This window comes from Dermacentor albipictus, chromosome 4 (assembly GCF_038994185.2).
Source record: "Dermacentor albipictus isolate Rhodes 1998 colony chromosome 4, USDA_Dalb.pri_finalv2, whole genome shotgun sequence".
Taxonomy (NCBI): Eukaryota; Metazoa; Arthropoda; class Arachnida; order Ixodida; family Ixodidae; genus Dermacentor; species Dermacentor albipictus.
In genome coordinates this window covers 116,966,123-116,983,610 of record NC_091824.1, presented here as the reverse complement: position 1 = coordinate 116,983,610, position 17,488 = coordinate 116,966,123, and the positions used below count along the sequence as shown (strand labels likewise).

At 46.6% G+C, this 17,488-nt stretch overlaps 2 protein-coding genes across 4 annotated transcripts in view; both read left to right on the top strand.

The window, feature by feature from the left end:
* Nucleotides 1-6,561: 6,561 nt before the first annotated feature.
* On the top strand, nucleotides 6,562-8,376 carry LOC135914660 (uncharacterized). Its single transcript, XM_065447592.2, has 2 exons — nucleotides 6,562-6,927; nucleotides 7,578-8,376. The coding sequence occupies exons 1-2, from the start codon at nucleotides 6,583-6,585 to the stop codon at nucleotides 7,857-7,859; spliced, it is 627 nt and encodes a 208-aa protein (XP_065303664.1). The 5' UTR covers nucleotides 6,562-6,582; the 3' UTR covers nucleotides 7,860-8,376.
* Nucleotides 8,377-11,662: 3,286 nt separating this feature from the next.
* Nucleotides 11,663-17,488, top strand: part of LOC135914658 (uncharacterized) — a 79,541-nt gene continuing 73,715 nt past the window's right edge. For all 3 annotated transcript variants that reach the window (XM_065447589.2, XM_065447590.2, XM_065447588.2), the window contains exon 1: nucleotides 11,663-11,871. In XM_065447589.2, coding sequence (XP_065303661.1) covers nucleotides 11,683-11,871 — 189 coding nt within the window. In that variant the 5' untranslated portion in view covers nucleotides 11,663-11,682. The remainder of the gene's footprint in view (nucleotides 11,872-17,488) is intronic.

Here is a 17,488-nt window from a genome sequence, read left to right as displayed (position 1 = left end):
ATCTAGGGGAATTTCGCGTTAAGTCATTAAAAAGGTGAAACCGCTGACGTGACGACATGTTTTTAATTTCAGTCACCTCAATTTACCTTCACAATATCATCCGAACTCTGACTTCTGATCTTGCAGCAGTGAAGTGAACGCATTTAGCCTTGTAAACGACAGGGCGGTGATGCCCCGGGTCCTTTAACAAATTACTGCTACTGTGATTTTTGTTGCTCCTACCTGTAGCTGAGCTGTCGATGTATTTGCACTCTGAATGAAATATTTATCTGTAAGCGGCGAAACAAACGTAAGCTGGAGCACCGAACAGAGCAGCATTTGCAAATCTGAGCGTAAGCGGACACGTATGCCTAGCGCCATGCATGACAATCCGGCCTGGCGCTAAACAACCGACTACGCATGCGTGTACTAAACCTTACCATAAACCACCCATGGGCGGGACGACCTTGGTTAGAGTCCCAGAATTGCTATGTTAGAGCGTGTTTTGCTTTGTAGGGAAATATAAACATTAAGGCTGCCTATTTTCGTGCTTCGCTGCAAGGGACGCGCAAGAGCGTAAGCGTAGTGGTGCTAAGTCAGCACGCCGCATTAAGGAAAACTTGCTCACGTCTTTTACAATGTTGTCGTAAAGAGACGCACTGTTTTAGCTCTGTTACAGTCTGTAAAGAAAGTCAGGGCCACCCATCTTCCTTACATTTCGAATAAGATTCAGTCTAACCGAGGCTCTTTGGTCTAGGTGCAAAATAACATTGGTCAACAACAAATTATTTCCGCGATCCTATCTTCTGTGAATAGGGTTTCAAGCACAAGGCTGTGTTGTTAGCATACCAACCTTCACTGCTAGATCATTGTGGCTTGTGTCCAATGACTTCATTATTTGAATATTTTAAAACGACCATACAAGTACGTTTAAACTAGCAAATTTACATTCTGTTTGCGTAGCACAAAGAAAAATTCATTGATATAGAAATCGCGTTGACGAACGGAACCACATTTTGCAAAAATATGCAGAAATGTAGGGGTGCTTTTTGTATGAGTTAGGGAAAAGCTGGCTTTGGACGTTGGCAGCATTGCTTCCGAACTGCTTAGTTCGTGTTTCATGCGGCCACGGCGGCCGCATTTCGATGGGGGCGAAATGCGAAAACGCCCGTGTACTTTGATTTAGGTGCACGTTAAAGAGCCCCAAGTGGTCGAAATTTCCGGAGTCCTCCACTACGGCGTGCCTCATAATCATAAAGTGGTTTTGGCACGTAAAACCCTATAATTTTTATTGCTTTTTACCGCGTGGGAGTTCTCTTAAGATGATTTTAGGGTTAGAGCTATAAGAAAGATTTAAGTTCATTTATCGCGCCGTTGAACACAAATCACATCGTTTCTTGCGGCTGTGTAACAAGTTTCCGCCAGAGTATTCTCTTGTCTAATAACTTAGAAAATGCGGGTGATTTCTATCATACATCACAGGTATCGTGTATAAAATACCCTTGAAGTGCGGGCGCTCCTACGTAGGACAAACGGGACGCTGCCTCAGTGATCGCCTCCGGGAACACGCCTACAACATAAAACAAAATTACAGCAGCAACCTTGCTCTGCATTGCGGGTCATGTAAATGCATCCCGTATTTTAGAAAAGTCACTGTCATCCAAAAGCACGCTGACCAGCGCATGCGTGAAACTATCGAAGCATTTTCCATCACCCAACGTGGTCCTTCATGCATCAGTTCACCATCCATCTAGTTATTAGACAAGGAAATCACGTATCTGAAAATTTAACCGATCTCCGCCCACATGTAATCGCAAGTCATTCTTTTCGTGTTTCCATGCCATTTATGTTTCTTTATTATTTCTTCCCTGCCTCTATATTCTGCGCTCGAGCAATAAACTTACTTGTTGAAAGTCAGCGCCTGTGTCGTGTGCCTCTTCCCGTGTCCCGCTATTCGCGCTGTTCACAAAAGAATGTGTTCGTACCAACAATCCCGACTAGCCACTATTCTGAGGAGATATTAATGAAGAGAAAGGAGGAGAGGTCGGCCTGGAGAGCGTGTCCCTAGCCTGCTACTCCTCACTGGGGAAAGGGGAAGTGGGAAATACAGGGAAAGGTAAGTGGCAGGTGATTATGTTATGGTAAAATGAGCTACCACACACACGTTGTCCAATACGCGGATGCACGCTGTGTACACAATACACGCAAGGTTAATATTGTCCGCACAAAAAATTATCGCACAAACACATTTCGCACTGTCTGCACGTCTCACAGGTTCTAGAGGCGATCGTCTAAACCAGTCTCACGTAGAAAGTTCAAGAGCGACCTTATGGCACGTTGGGCAGGGTCAACTCTTCTCCAAGCGCCTAAAATCTTTTTCTTCCGAAAAGGGGCTGGAGTCCAAGCAGTCAACACTAGACTTAAGTGTTCTGCGCTCGGCCACATATTGAGGGCACACGCAAAGTACGTGAGCTTATTGTCTCTGGAGCGTGACAGACGGTACAGTAAGGGTCCCGTGCTTGTCCAATCTTGTGAAGGTACCGGCGAGTGTACGCCACACCGAGCCCTAATCGATGGATGAGTGTTTCCTGGCCTCTCCCCAACCGAAGTGGAAGCCGAAATCGTAAACCAGCGTCAAGTCTATGGGGGTGCTCTTGTTCGGGAAGTATCAACTGAAGCGAACGGGTGGCTCTGTCGACCACGTTCTGTCGTCAAGAGTAGCGATGACATTAGGATTACTTGTACCTTCTTGCAGTGAACCTCGAGCACGATCGGCTTCTATAGCATTGGCTAAAGTTCGCTCTCTGTCGTCTGCAGTAGCACTAGAGCGTCGAACTTTATCTGGCTGCCGCAGTGTCTGCAAGCGTCTTCTTCTGGCCTCAAGTGAATTGCCTGCGCATTGCGACCCGGCTCTTTTTCTTGTTTTGTTGACCACATTTTATGGCGCGAAGAGCTTAACGCTTCGGCGCCATGATACACGCAGAAACAAAGCACCTTCAGAATTCGGCTGAGGCGCGCTGATGATGATCTCTGATGGTTTCCTCTTCGAAACAGGGCAGCATAATCAGCCTGCTTGAGCTAATCAGGGTTTACTATACAACTACTGCAGATTAGCATGTTGTCTATCTCTACTTTATATCGTTTGTATTTATTGAAACCTCTATATATTGTAAAGTTACCTATGCCATCTAACGACCTAAACTACATTTCTTCACTGTTTCCTTGAATTTTTTTTCCACCAATGCTCTAAACTTCCCTTGATTGTCTCAACCGCTGACCTGTTAGCCTTCCCACCAGCTTCGAAACCAAGCGCTCCTGGAAGGCGGATATTTCTGTGGGTGAACCCACGAATAGAGTCTCCGAAGAGAGGATTACAGGCACACATCAAATCAAGACCGTAGCCGGGGTTGTAATAGGTCGTTGTATTCCTATTGGGATCGAGGACTTGCGGAGTCGCCATCTGTCGGAAGCACCTGCCTTGAGTAGTATGAGGGATCACGCGGCGCGCTCCTCATAGGTTTCGCTTACGGCGCTCAATAAAAACACCATGCAGCTGCCCTCCTGGACATTTGCGTAAGTACTCTCAAAACGAGGAAAGTTCTTCACTGTCGACATAGTAATCTTGGGCAAATTGAAATAACAGAATCGTTTACAGATGCTATTTCTTTACCGAATGCGTACAGTGAACGCCACTGCGCGCGGTCGCCGCGATGCAGTGTACCGAACCGGCTTCTTGCGTGAAAGGTAGGCAAACTGTGAGAGTAAACTATGTGAAATATGTTCTTATAGTGGGTTGTCTGTTTAACTAAATGGAACATGACAGAATGAAGCCTCAATGCAGCGATCGCACGGGTTCGCAGCGACCGACTGCGCGTCTGCACGCATGTCCGCGCACAATGTTTTGCTTTCGCTGTGAGCGCGTTTTCGCACCGTGCCGTGAGCTTTAGGCCGCAGCATATAAGCATTTGACAGTACACTAGCAACCATTGTTGCGTTGACGCTATCAGAACTGTTCGAAAATAACTTCGTTATAGAGACTTCGACACCTGCGGCGACTGGGAAGTGTCGTCGCGACGATTCAACCTGATTTTCGTATTCTAAATTCTTGGACATTTCAATGTTATTTCTCAAGTTGCGTCGCACTGTATGTTTATCGGTCTTCTCAGCATGCGATTTCCCTCTGCTTCTTCTTCGTAATCATTAATTCATAACACAAACATGACCATATGTCATGCCTTTCTTTAATGTGCGTCTTACCGCTCCCTTTCCATTCCAGTGAACTCGCCAGTATCTAGCATCAACAAGTTCATAGACCAAACCGTCATGACATTAGCCGGGCAGCGGGCGCAGCCGAGCGCCTCAGTGCGCGTTTTCTGCCACTAATTGAACATCGCGCAGTCCCGGCGCCGTAGCAGAAATCTTCCTCGCGGCTGTGCTTGCTGCATTCCCGAGTTGTAGCCAATGGCTGTCTGCCGGTTCTAAGTTTCGCGAGCCAAGCTTCACACAGCTCCTTGTCCTGCGGCTACGCGTGAATAAGGCTGACACCGGGCTCCGTTGCGTACGTCCGGCACTGCGGCACCGAGCAGTAGCCTACCATGCTGCACGCTTCCAAAGGCAGCCACTACCTGTTATAGTGATCTGAAATGTTGTCAAGCAGACACCCAAGGCGGTAAAGACTCACCACTTAATCAGAACCACAGCGCAGCTGGGGCTTTAAACTTTCGTTTCCAGCTCGCTTCGGCGCTTCCGAAGCAGCGGACGCCGCCGCTGTGTCCACGTGATCCCTCATGCCATGGGTACCGCCGACGGTGGCACCAGATTTTCCAGTGGTGGAGTTCGTCCCCAATAGCAGAGAAACGCCGAGAAGACAAAAAAAGATGTGATCTATTGTTTTAGCCTTGCCACAGAACGAACATAATCAGGGGAAACCAGTCCACCTGTGCAAACAGTGGTCATGTCCTGATAAGACGAGGTCTTTCGTTAGCGCCCTTCGCGATTTTTTTTTAGTATTTGATTTGAAAGCTCTGCGCTGTCATTCTTCATCCCCACCTTCCTTTTTCTTTTTCTTTTTCTTTTTTCTTTCTTAGCGAATTGAGGTCGCAGCCGTGTTGTCCTTTGCGCTCAGGTTTATGTGCAACTATGAATATTGAATACCATGCGGTATATGCACACACGAAGGGACATGTGTGGACTCACTCCTCCTGTGTTATGGATGACGTCCCAGGTGCTGGGTTATGCTTTCGGTGCCGGTACCCATGTGGTGGCGTAATTTGTGTGCTTGTGACTCGTGATTGTGTGTCCAGCGTGCGTTGAGATTTTTTTTTCTTCCTTGCTTCTTTTGATGCGAAAGCATGAAATGGCCCATGGAGCGAAAGGCCAGCATCTGTAGCAGCGAAACAGAACCTAAGTTCCCATTGGTTGCGATGCCACGTCACGAACACTCCTCGACCGAACAGAGCGGGTGAAAGGGTACATCTGCTGCAGCACTGGCGCGCCAGCTGTTGAGTGAGGGGAGAGGGCGTCGCCGCGACGCCACGTCACTCTCGCTCTCGCAGGCCTGTGTTACCCGCGCGTTCCTTGCCCTTCCAGGCTGTCGCCTGCGTTCTAGCTTTACCTCGGTAATCGCTATAAGGAAATTAATGCGTAAAAAAAAACAGAATGCATTCGAAAGGGAAGGTGTTGGCGGCAGTGGGTTCCGAGCCTACGACCCCACGCTCAGAAGCCGAGTGTCTTTCCCACTGGCCTAAACCAGCGCCTCCAAGATAGCAGGCCTGTGCGCTCTGCTTTACGACATCATGCTAATTAGATTGAAATTTCTGTTGTCAAGCCCGGCGCGACGAAAGCGGTGGCGTCAAAATCACCCCGGCTTACTCGGGAGCGTCATCATAGGATTCTATGGCAGTCGTGCAGGGTAGAATGACGTCACGGATCGAAGTGCACCGTCCTTGGGCTATCTAGGAGGCGTTGGCCAAGCTTCCCAACGCGCTTGCTTGTCCGTGAGGAGTTCTTAACTCAAACGACTGTTCAGCGGCATTCAATTAGACATTAATGCTTTCGCATTTACAAATTATAAGAAGTGCTTAGGTGTCCTCAAATTATTTTCTTCATTAACCTTGCTTGAATAGCGTATTTCGGATTTCGGTATAGCCGGAATATTGAGAGGCTTACCTGTACAATTTTTTACACTGAAAAGAAAAGAAAAAGAAAACGATAGCGCAGTATTGGGATGGAAACGTAAAGAGGGAGTACAGATTACTTTCTTCTTCATCATCAAACTATAAAATTCAAATGCCAAGAAGACAAATAAAATAATAGTTCAAAATCTGAGTTACCTTTTGCGTCAATCTTGGCTTCAGTCTATTTCTTTACCTTACATAATGTTAATTTTTAAAGTTATTTTTTATTTCTTGTTAATGCATGGCTGACTACTCCACTGCTCAGCATATTAATTTATTTATAATTCATTTCTTTCCTACTTTCACCTATATTTTTGCTATCACAATACCACTCGGTTGTTGGCCTATCCCCCCGCTGTGGCACTGCGCCATTGTCGAAGTAATTATCATCATCATCTGCACACAGCCGCAAAGAAGAACAGTCATAATGGCGGCCGCTGCACCTGGTGCACAGCCGAAAGACCAACCTTGCTACGGCTGCGCGCAAGCTGCCGCGGCGGATCCCTCCATGGGTTTACCGACGAGCGGCCACTGCGAATGTCGTTTCCACTACGTGCCTGGCGAGGGCTTGGTCACCGCGCACCTGTGCGCCTACCACGGCGGTCCGGAGGTCGATGCCGAGGATTGGCAGTGGTACGACGATCCTGAAGAGCCCCACCCGAGCTTGAACTACTTTGAGCACGAGCCGGACTACCAGTACCAGAACTGGCCGGTGGGTGACTCGAAGGAAAGCAACCGCGCATGTCTGGATAGGCGCAAGGCCACCTTGGCGGTAAGTATATAACGCGCAATGAACTCTTTTTTCACGTCATCCTCATTATAATCATCACCAGCTTATTTCTTAAGTTCAGTGCAGGGCGAAGGCCTCTCCCTGCGATCTCCAATCGCCCCTATCTTGCGCAAGCTGAACCCATATCAGGCATGCGAATTTCCTAACTTTATCGCACCGTCTATCAGGTGTGAGGAAGCAGGATTTAATTACATTGAAGGGGATTAGGACGACGAATACACCGGATGACTGCTATTTTTTTCCGGGAGCGTGAGCGGATGATCTTCAGACAGACCTCGTATACCACTAATTTGCAGTAATTTGTGAATAGGAGTTTTAGAAGCTCATGTAAACGAGAAAGCGATTTCACGTGGAAACACATGTCTTTAGAAGCTTGGAAGCTATCAAGCTTCCAAGCTTCTAAACTTTGTAACCTCGTATGACTTCATGTTATAACCGCACAGCACGAAATAACGTGGACGCGAGGCGAAGGAAGGGCGGGACTTAGTCACTTGTGTTTACTTATCCGCTTTAGACACTCTACTATGACGAGTTTGCAGAAGTGTATGTGACATCCGTCTTCTGGGTGCGGAGTTACGAAGTGCAGCAGATTGGTTGCATGAACTCGTTGTTGGTATGCTGCGGTTGTGCAGGCCGAGGGCAAGCCTGCCGAGATCGCTGGCTGGGGTTCCTGGTGGATGGCGACGAGCGAGCGCACCCTGATGCCCGTGTACGTGGTGCTGTTCGTGCTCATCGCCTGCCTGCTGATCGCCGTCGCCGCGATCAACGCGCTGACGAGCGCCTACGACGACGCCACCGCCACAACGATCGCCGGGATGCCGTACGAGACGCTGCCGGAAGTGCGCCTTCTGACAGCAACGCGCCCGACCACCACCACCGACGACAACAGCTCGTACACCACGGACGTCTACTAGGAATTGCGCACGAGGTCGCCGTGGGGCGTATGCCGCATGGCCAAGCGCCCAACGATTGGCGTTATTGTTGGACTTCATACGTACCGCACACCACCTTTTGTGCTGATGTTTCACTCCTCTCGTCGCGTATAGTACATATCGAGTGAAGAAGAAAAAAAAAAGCTTTATATATGCGCCACATTTTGCGCGAATGTCATAACTTGCGTCGTCGTATCGGTCGTCTTTCGCCTGACCAGGAAGACGACGATAGCAGTAGTGAGCAGCTTAGAAAGCGAGATTTCAAGTTCCTTTCCCTGCATGAACGCTTGTATTATATCGCAAAGTTGGTCTACGTCTGTCAGCCGGAGCATATAGACCAATATCCAGCGCCGAGTGAACGATCTGTTTGTGTAAACAAGCACTGGAAATATTGACATCTTTCCAACCGCAAATCGTATTCTTGCAATTACAGGTAAATTTAACCTATATATTCGTATGTAAATTATAACTTATAAGTGACTTAAATCGTTTTTCTTTTTTTGCTCGCAGCTTCATCGATTTAGCCTCGTTGCGCATAATAATCAGTCCAGTGGCTGAGTATTATGCACTCACGAAAAAAAAAAAGTTGACGTATCTGAAAGCTCTATTTCACTATACCTTCTTTCACAAGCAACTGTGCAGTTTCGGACGTTAAACCCGACACTTTAGTTTAATCTACATACAGGATCCTATATAGGCGAAACTTTTGGTCGCAGGAGCTTCGAGACCTCCTGCAACAAAGCTGCGCAAACGACATATGCGCGTGTACCCGTTAACCTCTCACAATAGTGTGCGTATAGCTTGGCCACGTGGTCACGGGCACATGAATTACAACGAACGGCGTTAATTATTGGTAGAAAGCAATAGAATAAAAATTAAAAAAAACATATCGAAAGCTGAATTTACACGTTTACTCGTTACTCGTTTACTTACCCGTAAGCACACACATGCATGCATTATAGGGCGCCGTCCGGCAGCTTTTCCCGCAAAGCGCCATTAATGATGGCGTCATACTTCTTGAATGACGTCAAACTCGGAGCGAGCAGTCATTCGCCTGTGCAGGTCCCCGTGGAGATACGACGGTGCATGCAACTTTCCTAGACTCCATGCAGTGCATGGAGTCTAGGAGACAATGGTCTGTCACTTGGAGTGCCACTTCGGGAAGAACCCACATTAACGTTCACTTGGACCAATGTGTCTGGCATATAGACGCTGCTGACGCATGGCATATAACAGCACTAGGCATTCTCCTCTTCAGGGAATCAAGCAATATACGATGGATGTATGTGACTCTACTCCTCTTGAGCACCAAGCCAAAGAAGCAATGAAGGAATGAAGCAAGAAGCAATGAAGGCGCTTACACGTGACATGTAGTGGTTCCGTGCGTTTCATGGCTGGCCCGCGACAGGCGTCTAGGAGAGGAGGAAATTAATAGGATTACTGCGCGAACTCAACTGCTCGGTTGAAGCGGACAGCATTCCTTTGTGCAGCGATTGCACAGCTGAAGAACTGAAAGCTGGGCGAGTTGATACGTATTCATATATTATGCAATACAATGGGTTTCGCATAATACACACCGACGACGGAAATACCCAGGCGACACGAGTGCAAAATGGAGCACATCTTGAGTTCGTGTATTCTAGGGCTTTCTTTTACGCATGCGTTTCACGCTCAACACAAAGTATGAATATGATCACACGGTTGGAGTGGATATTGGGTCTGTCCGGCGCAAGGATAACGGAAGCTGAAGATTGGGAAAAGGAGGGGAGAAGGGGGCTTGCTAATGCACTTGCTGACGCCGATCCACAGCATGAATAAACACATATGCGCAGATTGACTTTGGTGCAAAAAGGTAAGGCTATATAGCCCGTTTCAAATTTGCTAAGGCCGTGTCAATTACCTGCTCTGGAAAGCGATGGTTTGACGACATCACTCCCAGCGCTTGCTAATGCACATACTGATGCCGGTTTACGCCATGAATAAACAGATATTTGCAGACTTGCTTCCGACAAAAAAAAAAGAAGAAGAAGCAGAAGGCTATAGCAGTTTACTTTGCAATGTCGCCGGAGCGGTGTCCATTCCCTTCTCTGGAAAGTGATGTCTACACCGATACATCACTAACCGTGTTGAATACGTGCTGACGCCGATTTACGCCATGAATTTACCGATAAGCGCCGATTCGCTTTCGCACAAAAAAGCTAGGTAGGCTATAACCCGTTGCAATGTCGCCGCGTAGCGGTGTCCATTCACTTTTCTGGAAAGTGATGGCCCAATGGATACATCACTCCCCTTGCGAATGCAAGTGTTGACGTTGATCCACGCCATGCATAAACGGATATGAGCTGACTGGCTATTGCGCAAAAAGAAGTAAGCCTATAGCCCATTACAATATCGCCGGAGCAGTGCACACTGACTTCTCTGGAAAGCGTTGGCTCGACGGACACATCACTCCCCGTGCTAATGCACATTCACCGCGAAATTTCTCCGCAGCACCGATAAATTTGTTCTGCAGCGATTTAACAATTGACCATAGCGAAACTGTTGCCCGCTTACACGAGCTGGATGTTGTGCCCTTGGTAACAATTTGCTTGCTGCAGAATGTAACCATATTGTTACAGTGCATTTGGGCAGGACCTTGCGCGCAAGAGAAAGACGAAAAGGAAGTGGAAGACTGTCTCCTGTAATTGCTACAGATGCTTCACAATGTGAAGAAAAGTCAGGTGTAGGAATATTTTCCCCGATTATCGATTGGACATTTTCTCTTCGGCTGCCAGATTTCATACCGATTTTTTTAGCTGAATTCATGGCCGTGGTGCTGGCATTACGCAAATTAGGACCATCAATTACGTCAGCCGTGATAGTCACTGATTCTTTATCATTGTGCTCATCCCTTACTGCTTCTAGTGATTCTCGCGTGGTGAGGACATTTCAATCATTGGTACCTGGTTACTTGAGAAGCGTGCGTTTGATGTGGGTGCCTGGCCATAAAGGATTAATCATTAATGAAATTGTAGACTCTCTAGCCAAGGCATCGATAAGTGGCCCGATTCTTCCTTACTGCCCTTTGACTGCTTATGTTACTGCAGCTAGATTTCGTAGGAGTATCATTATACAGTCAGTATAAGGCTCCGCAATTACCAACTCTGTGGATTACGGACATCTCCTGCACCCTTGCAACAGAGATTTTTGCCGAACGCGGAAAATTGAAGTGTCCATCACGAAGCTGCGCTGCCGTATACCTGCATTGAACTTCTACCTCCACAGGTCTGGTCTGGTCCCCTCACCATTATGCTTATTCTGTGGCGAAGCGGAGACAATCGACCATTTCTTGTTGTCTTGCAGACGTTTTTCTATTATAAGAAAACGACTACTCGAAATCCCGCTTCGCTCTATTTGTCTAACTTTATCAGTGCCTGGGATCCTATCTTTTGGAGCCTCCATTGTTGGGTTCAGCAACAGAAATGTTTGCTTGGCGATCCAAAATTACCTCATTGAAACTAATCGATTTCCATGTTAGATTGATCGTTCTCCCTCCCAGCCATAGCTTTCTTTTATTTCTTATCTTTTATTAATTATTATTGTTATTATTATTATTATCTTATACCCGGTTTTCATCTGATTATTTCCTTTTTTCTCCAAACACAAAACGTTTACTTTTAAACTCGCACGCCCAAATTGTTAACTCCCTTGTTATCATTATTATTTTAGGCACCTAATTAAACCGCCCGATTCTTGGCCAATCCCCCACTGTGGGTATGTGCCACGGCCACTCAGGACAACAACAACAACAACCTGGATCACACGGATGCGTGTGTACGACAGTCGACGCAGGCGTTGCCGAACTATAGGCACCGTCTCCTGCGACATCGGTGAAGAACCAAAGCGGCGGCCACTGCGAAGCTCCATTCCGAGTCGTTACCCAGGACTTCCACCAAATGTTACGAAGAGGAAGCCCGATGCACAAACGTATCTACAACTATTTACACGTGGAAAAGTAAGTGGTAATACCGCAGGCTGGTACGAAGGTCCCAGCTCCAGATGACAGTGTATACCACTTCCTCTTCGTCTTCCTCTTGAGCACACGGTCCAGTCCAAATGCACCGTAACAATTTTGAACTGGCTGACTAAATAACTGGCTTGAAAAGTTAATTTGATCTTGTAATACCGCGCTATAAACACACGGACAACCGAAGTAGAGATGGACAGGACGCGCGCAGTCTGATGTGTTTCCTCCCTGCGCTCGTCCAGTACAGTATTACAAGATGATCTTAATTCCACCAACTAGCCCAACTTGCCGCTCTACTGCAATACCTTTATTTGATGAGTCAAATTACTACTAAAGAAGTACAACTGTTTACAAGTAATCAATCATATTGAACCTGATGCACAGTTCTGAACAAGTCCTGAATCTCTAAATTTAATAAATTCTGAGGTTTAATTCAACGATATAACAATGAGGTACGTCGTAGTGCGGGAACCCGGATTTATTTTGACCATCTGGGATTTTTAAACGTGCGCCTAAATTTAAGAACACGGGCGTTTTTGCATATCGACCTTATCGAAATGCGGCCGCCATGGCCGGTATTGAACCCGGGACCTCGAGTTCAGCATCGCAACGCCATAGCTGTATCCACTTGGGTACTGGGGGTACCTCGGTGGGTCTGCCTAATCTAACACTAGAGTCACCACAATTTCCAGTGACTCTAACCCGGACGCATCGCGACACCTCTTGCGAGACGAAGTAAACAGTGAATGCCCGCCAATATTGACAAAGGTTTGAACCACACCTAAAGCAGACAAAAGGCTTGAACAGTCCCAATACGCCCGAAGTTCACGACTTTATATTGCACTGCATACAGTGCAGATACAGGGAGCTGCAACGAGCATATCTATACTCCATTCCATATATACATAGCAGTCAACGCTGTGGAGGCTAGAGAGACTTCTTGCAGTGACTTCGTTCGTACTTCGATATGGTTCGATGTTTTTTTACCGCAATTGTGTGCAACTGCGTTTTTTTTTTTTTAATGTAGGCTCAGTATTGAATGAAACAAGTTTTGGCCCTTAGAAAAAAACTCACTGTGGTATACGGCTGCTAATGTGTTGTTTTAGAAAATTTTTATTTTTGTTGTTCTCTTCGGGTTTTTTATTTGGAACCCCTCGCGATGGGCCTCAAGTCCATGCTCGTGCGAGCGAACGCTGTTGGCGCGCAGCCAACATATATATATCTATATATATATCTATAGCTTCCACAGCGTTGACTGCTATGTCTAGAACGGAGTATAGTCTTTCGTCGAGGATCCACTGTCTAAAACCTCGATGCCTTTTAATTTAGGGCGGCCGATGTACATGAATGGCAACAAGGTAATATATTGGTTCCTTATGATGAACCCCTCAGAATCAAAGTTCGTTGAAGGTTCTTTATCTTACCGCACTTCATGCTTGAATGTGCTTGTTGCGCAGGCTGGGGGGTATATATGTACGTGTCTTTTGTAAAAAATAAAGTAGTTGTGAGTGGGTGCTCTGTCCCATCGTCCTCTAGCGTGAGCACATACAGGAACACTATTGCCCTCTTGTGTGCTGTGTGTTGTTTTTTGGCGCCTTTAGTATAGGTATTGTCGCGTATTAGTGACGGTGAAGAAAGCAGCAGAACTGTGGGTGACGAAACTTGCTTTTTATTGGGCGAACCTGTGGCCCTCAAAAACAGGCTACACGCAAGAAACAATGACGGCGGCCAACACAGTCGGTGATCACCGAAAATCTGATCGCCTGGTCAAGCACGTCGGTTTTTATATATGAGTCATCGAATGTTTCGGAGTAATCACTGGTGCCCGCGTGTCTTCCTGAAAGTTCTACATAATTCGCGTCGCACATGCAGTCAGATTACTCAAGCTTCCGTGACAACAGAACCATTGATAACATTCGAGAAACTTCCGATACGTGCGGGTGCGTCCAACGCTGAGCGATAACATTTGTTAGACGGTGAAAAGCGGTCTCCCAAAAAATATAACCAAGTACAGGTGTCAGTATGATGAATCGATACCAATTCGCCCAGCAAGTTCTCTGAAACCCCTGGCTAATAGCAATGTATACTGCCAGACTTCAGTTCTGCAATTACAGCATAACTCAAAAAGTCATCAGTTAAAAAATTTACTTGCGAAACTGCTAATAATCATCTCGGAAATATTCGCTGGAATTTAAATGTTTAGTAAAAACTACAATTTTTGTCTCAAATTTTGTATTTTCAATAAGCTGACACAGTCGTAGAAAAAGAGCCCTAGTTCCCCCCTCCCTTCTTTTTTTTGTACATTGGAAACTGAAATAATAAAGGTCGTCGCAAGAACACGTGGTATATACAAGTCCGATTTTTTAGCGATGACATTAGGTCCGGTGAAAATCAACTTTCCTCTCAGCATCACCGCAGGAACAACTGATTTGCGCTTCTCTTTTGTAGAAGAATGACCTCTCAGTAAACAGTAAACATCACATATATTCATCCGTCCATTACTTACGCCCACTCAGCCACTACGTAGGTATAGGTACAGTAACTTCTCCAGATTTAGAGGTTGGGAGCAGCGTGACTGCGGCTGTTCCACTTCCCTCATGAAGCGAGAAATCGTTCTGTGGCTCCTTGTGTTACTCATGACGTGAATGCAGCGCAGAACACCGCAGTGCATGAGGAAAATAAGTGTGTTCTAGACGTACCGCACCATTATTTGTTCCCGCACCTCACGCGCGCATTTTTCTTTCTGCATTTTGGTTCTTAGGCTTCCATTCGCGTCATTAACTTCGACCAACTTGTCCAAATCTTATCCTAACCTTGAGGTTACGTTGAGCGCATGGCACCACTCGGTTACGCGCACGACGCGCTCCCACGACATGGTAATTCCCAACTACTCTGATGGTTATTACCTTGGTTATTACGCGGCCGTATCTGACAACTCTTTGTTTCCTAAGGTGCCAAACGTGCCACGCGCTGCTCGGGAGTCTCGACCACACGATGATCGGCGACGTTGGCGTGGTTCGAAACCTCCTTACCATCAGGCTATTGCGCCGTGTCGCTTCCGACGCTGGTGCAGCGTCTTCCTCGAGCCGAACTTTCCCCGGGGCAAGAAGCAGTGTACCAAACAGCTTCGGCACATGGTCCACGAAGCGTCAGCGTGGCGTTCAAGCCAGTCAGTGCCGCTCCAATAATGTCAATTCCACTTTCCTTATTTTTACTCCTCAACCAACAGGCGGCGTTCCATGACCCTCTCCACCCAGGTGGCGTTCTTTCTCCCAGTCATATAGCACGCGCTCACTCTCCTCTCCACAACGTCGAAATGGGTAAAGCATTTTTCCGACACACAGACATACCCCATTCGCGAAGCACCGCTACATTTTTCTCCCCACAAGGTAAATATACATATGCAGAAATTATCGACAATGACTCATCAGAGAGCTTTAGTTTGTCTGGCGTTCCGGTAAACGCAGGCGATCTGGGCATCTTACCGGATAGGCGGGAAGCGTAACCGTGAGCGGCTTGATAGGTGCCCGGTCACCTCGTGGGGCAGAACAGAGCCAGACAAACGCAGATTTAACATTGCATCAACCGAGTATTTTCCAATTCGCTGTTGGCATAAATGTCCGGCAGCTGTGAATCGTGACACAATTACGTCTATTCGAAACTTTCGACCAGCAGCAAAAAAGAATGCATTTGGTTACTGCAATATTAGCTCTGTGTTTGTCTAGTTGAGCTCTGTGCCACCACTTGGCTGCACAGCTCCGGCCGCTCACGTGTACGCCTATGCCCCTCCGGTAAAACGCTCAGTCCGCCTGCTTTAACAGGAGTACCAGACAAGCTAAATATCCCTATTGTAAACGAATAACAGAGCGTTTCCAGAAATCTATTCGCTTTCTGACGCGCTTAATGGCATATATTTCTTGCAGTTTAGGCTGTTCATCCCCCGAGAGCTTCCCCTACAGCATATAAACGTTCCAAAGCTCTCGTGCGATACCTACATGTGTCTCAGAGGACTAATATAACTGGCACACAGCCTAGCGGCGCGCGATGCCACGCCCGATCTCGGAGGCCATGGCTGGCGTGCGGCGACGACCACGTCCCGCAACTCGGTGGCACGGCGGCACGCGCCCATTGCATCGGCCCCTTTGTACCGACGGTGAAAGTCCGATCGACCGCCACTGACCATCATGAAAACGGGCGAAAGAGACAAACAAAGCTATTTGCTGTAAAATAAACAGCAACAACAAAGAGACTATCATGCTTCACCCCTCCCTCTAAAAAAAAAAAGAATATGAACTGCAAAACAAATCCCGGACGCCTCACTTGCGGAGGCGATTCTCCAAGCCCCAAATCCCGAACAGTCCCTATGTCTCGTGCTTTAAAACATTGGCGAACCTTACGCCGCAGTCTAAACTCTCTAAATGAGGATAAATAAAAAACCAACATCCAAAGTGGTTCCTGTAGACCAGCGGGTAACGGGCTTAGTTCGTAGGCGTAAGTACGGTTGTTCGGTTCAATGGCCACGATAGCAATCATGGCGCAAAGAAAAAAAGAAAACCGGCAGATCCCACGCCCTGTTGGATCCGATGATATGCGAAGCTGTGTGCCGTGTTAACGAAACGACCATGAGAGCACCAAAACGTAAACGGCTGTTTCATGACCTACATGACACGCATGCCATGACTTATCATTTATGTTCGTCATGCACCCTTATCCTACTGTGTCAGTTGTGGTACATACCAAGTTTACGAAACGACCATGCCAGCACCAAGACGTAGGCGGCTGTTTCATAACCTACGTGACACGCATTCCTCGACATTCATGTCATGATCTATCATTTATTTTCGCCATGCACCCTTATCCTACTATGTCAATTGTGGTACATACCCAGTTTACGAAACGACGACGAGAGCACCTAGACGTAGACGGCGAGATAGATAGATAGATAGATAGATAGATAGATAGATAGATAGATAGATAGATAGATAGATAGATAGATAGATAGATAGATAGATAGATAGATAGATAGATAGATAGATAGATAGATAGATAGATAGATAGATAGATAGATAGATAGATAGATAGATAGATAGATAGATAGATAGATAGATAGATAGATAGATAGATAGATAGATAGATAGATAGATAGATAGATAGATAGATAGATAGATAGATAGATAGATAGATAGATAGATAGATAGATCTAAACTGGCAAGTGTTCGCCAAGAAATGCTTCCCATTTAAAAAAAAAATTTCAGTGCTGCGGTGGCCGAGGCTCCAACCCTCGCCGTGTTATGACCTGGGCCCATTTTAACAGTCTACAAGATCGCTCAGTATGCGAGTTCTCGTCGGGCTTTTTTGGTACGACGCTTGTGAAAGCGTAGCCGAATTGTATGTGATACTCAACGTCACCCACTTATAGAAGTACTGACAGAAATCTTTTGTCATGTTTTTATTGCTTTATTGGAAAGCCGTCTACACAATAATTACGCTATGGTGTCTCCATTCCCCGACGCAACAACAAGTAATTCGTTATGTTACCTTCTCTTGCGACCTTATAAAACGACGTTTTGATGTTGGCTAGTTGATCCATCTTCGACCTTCGTGT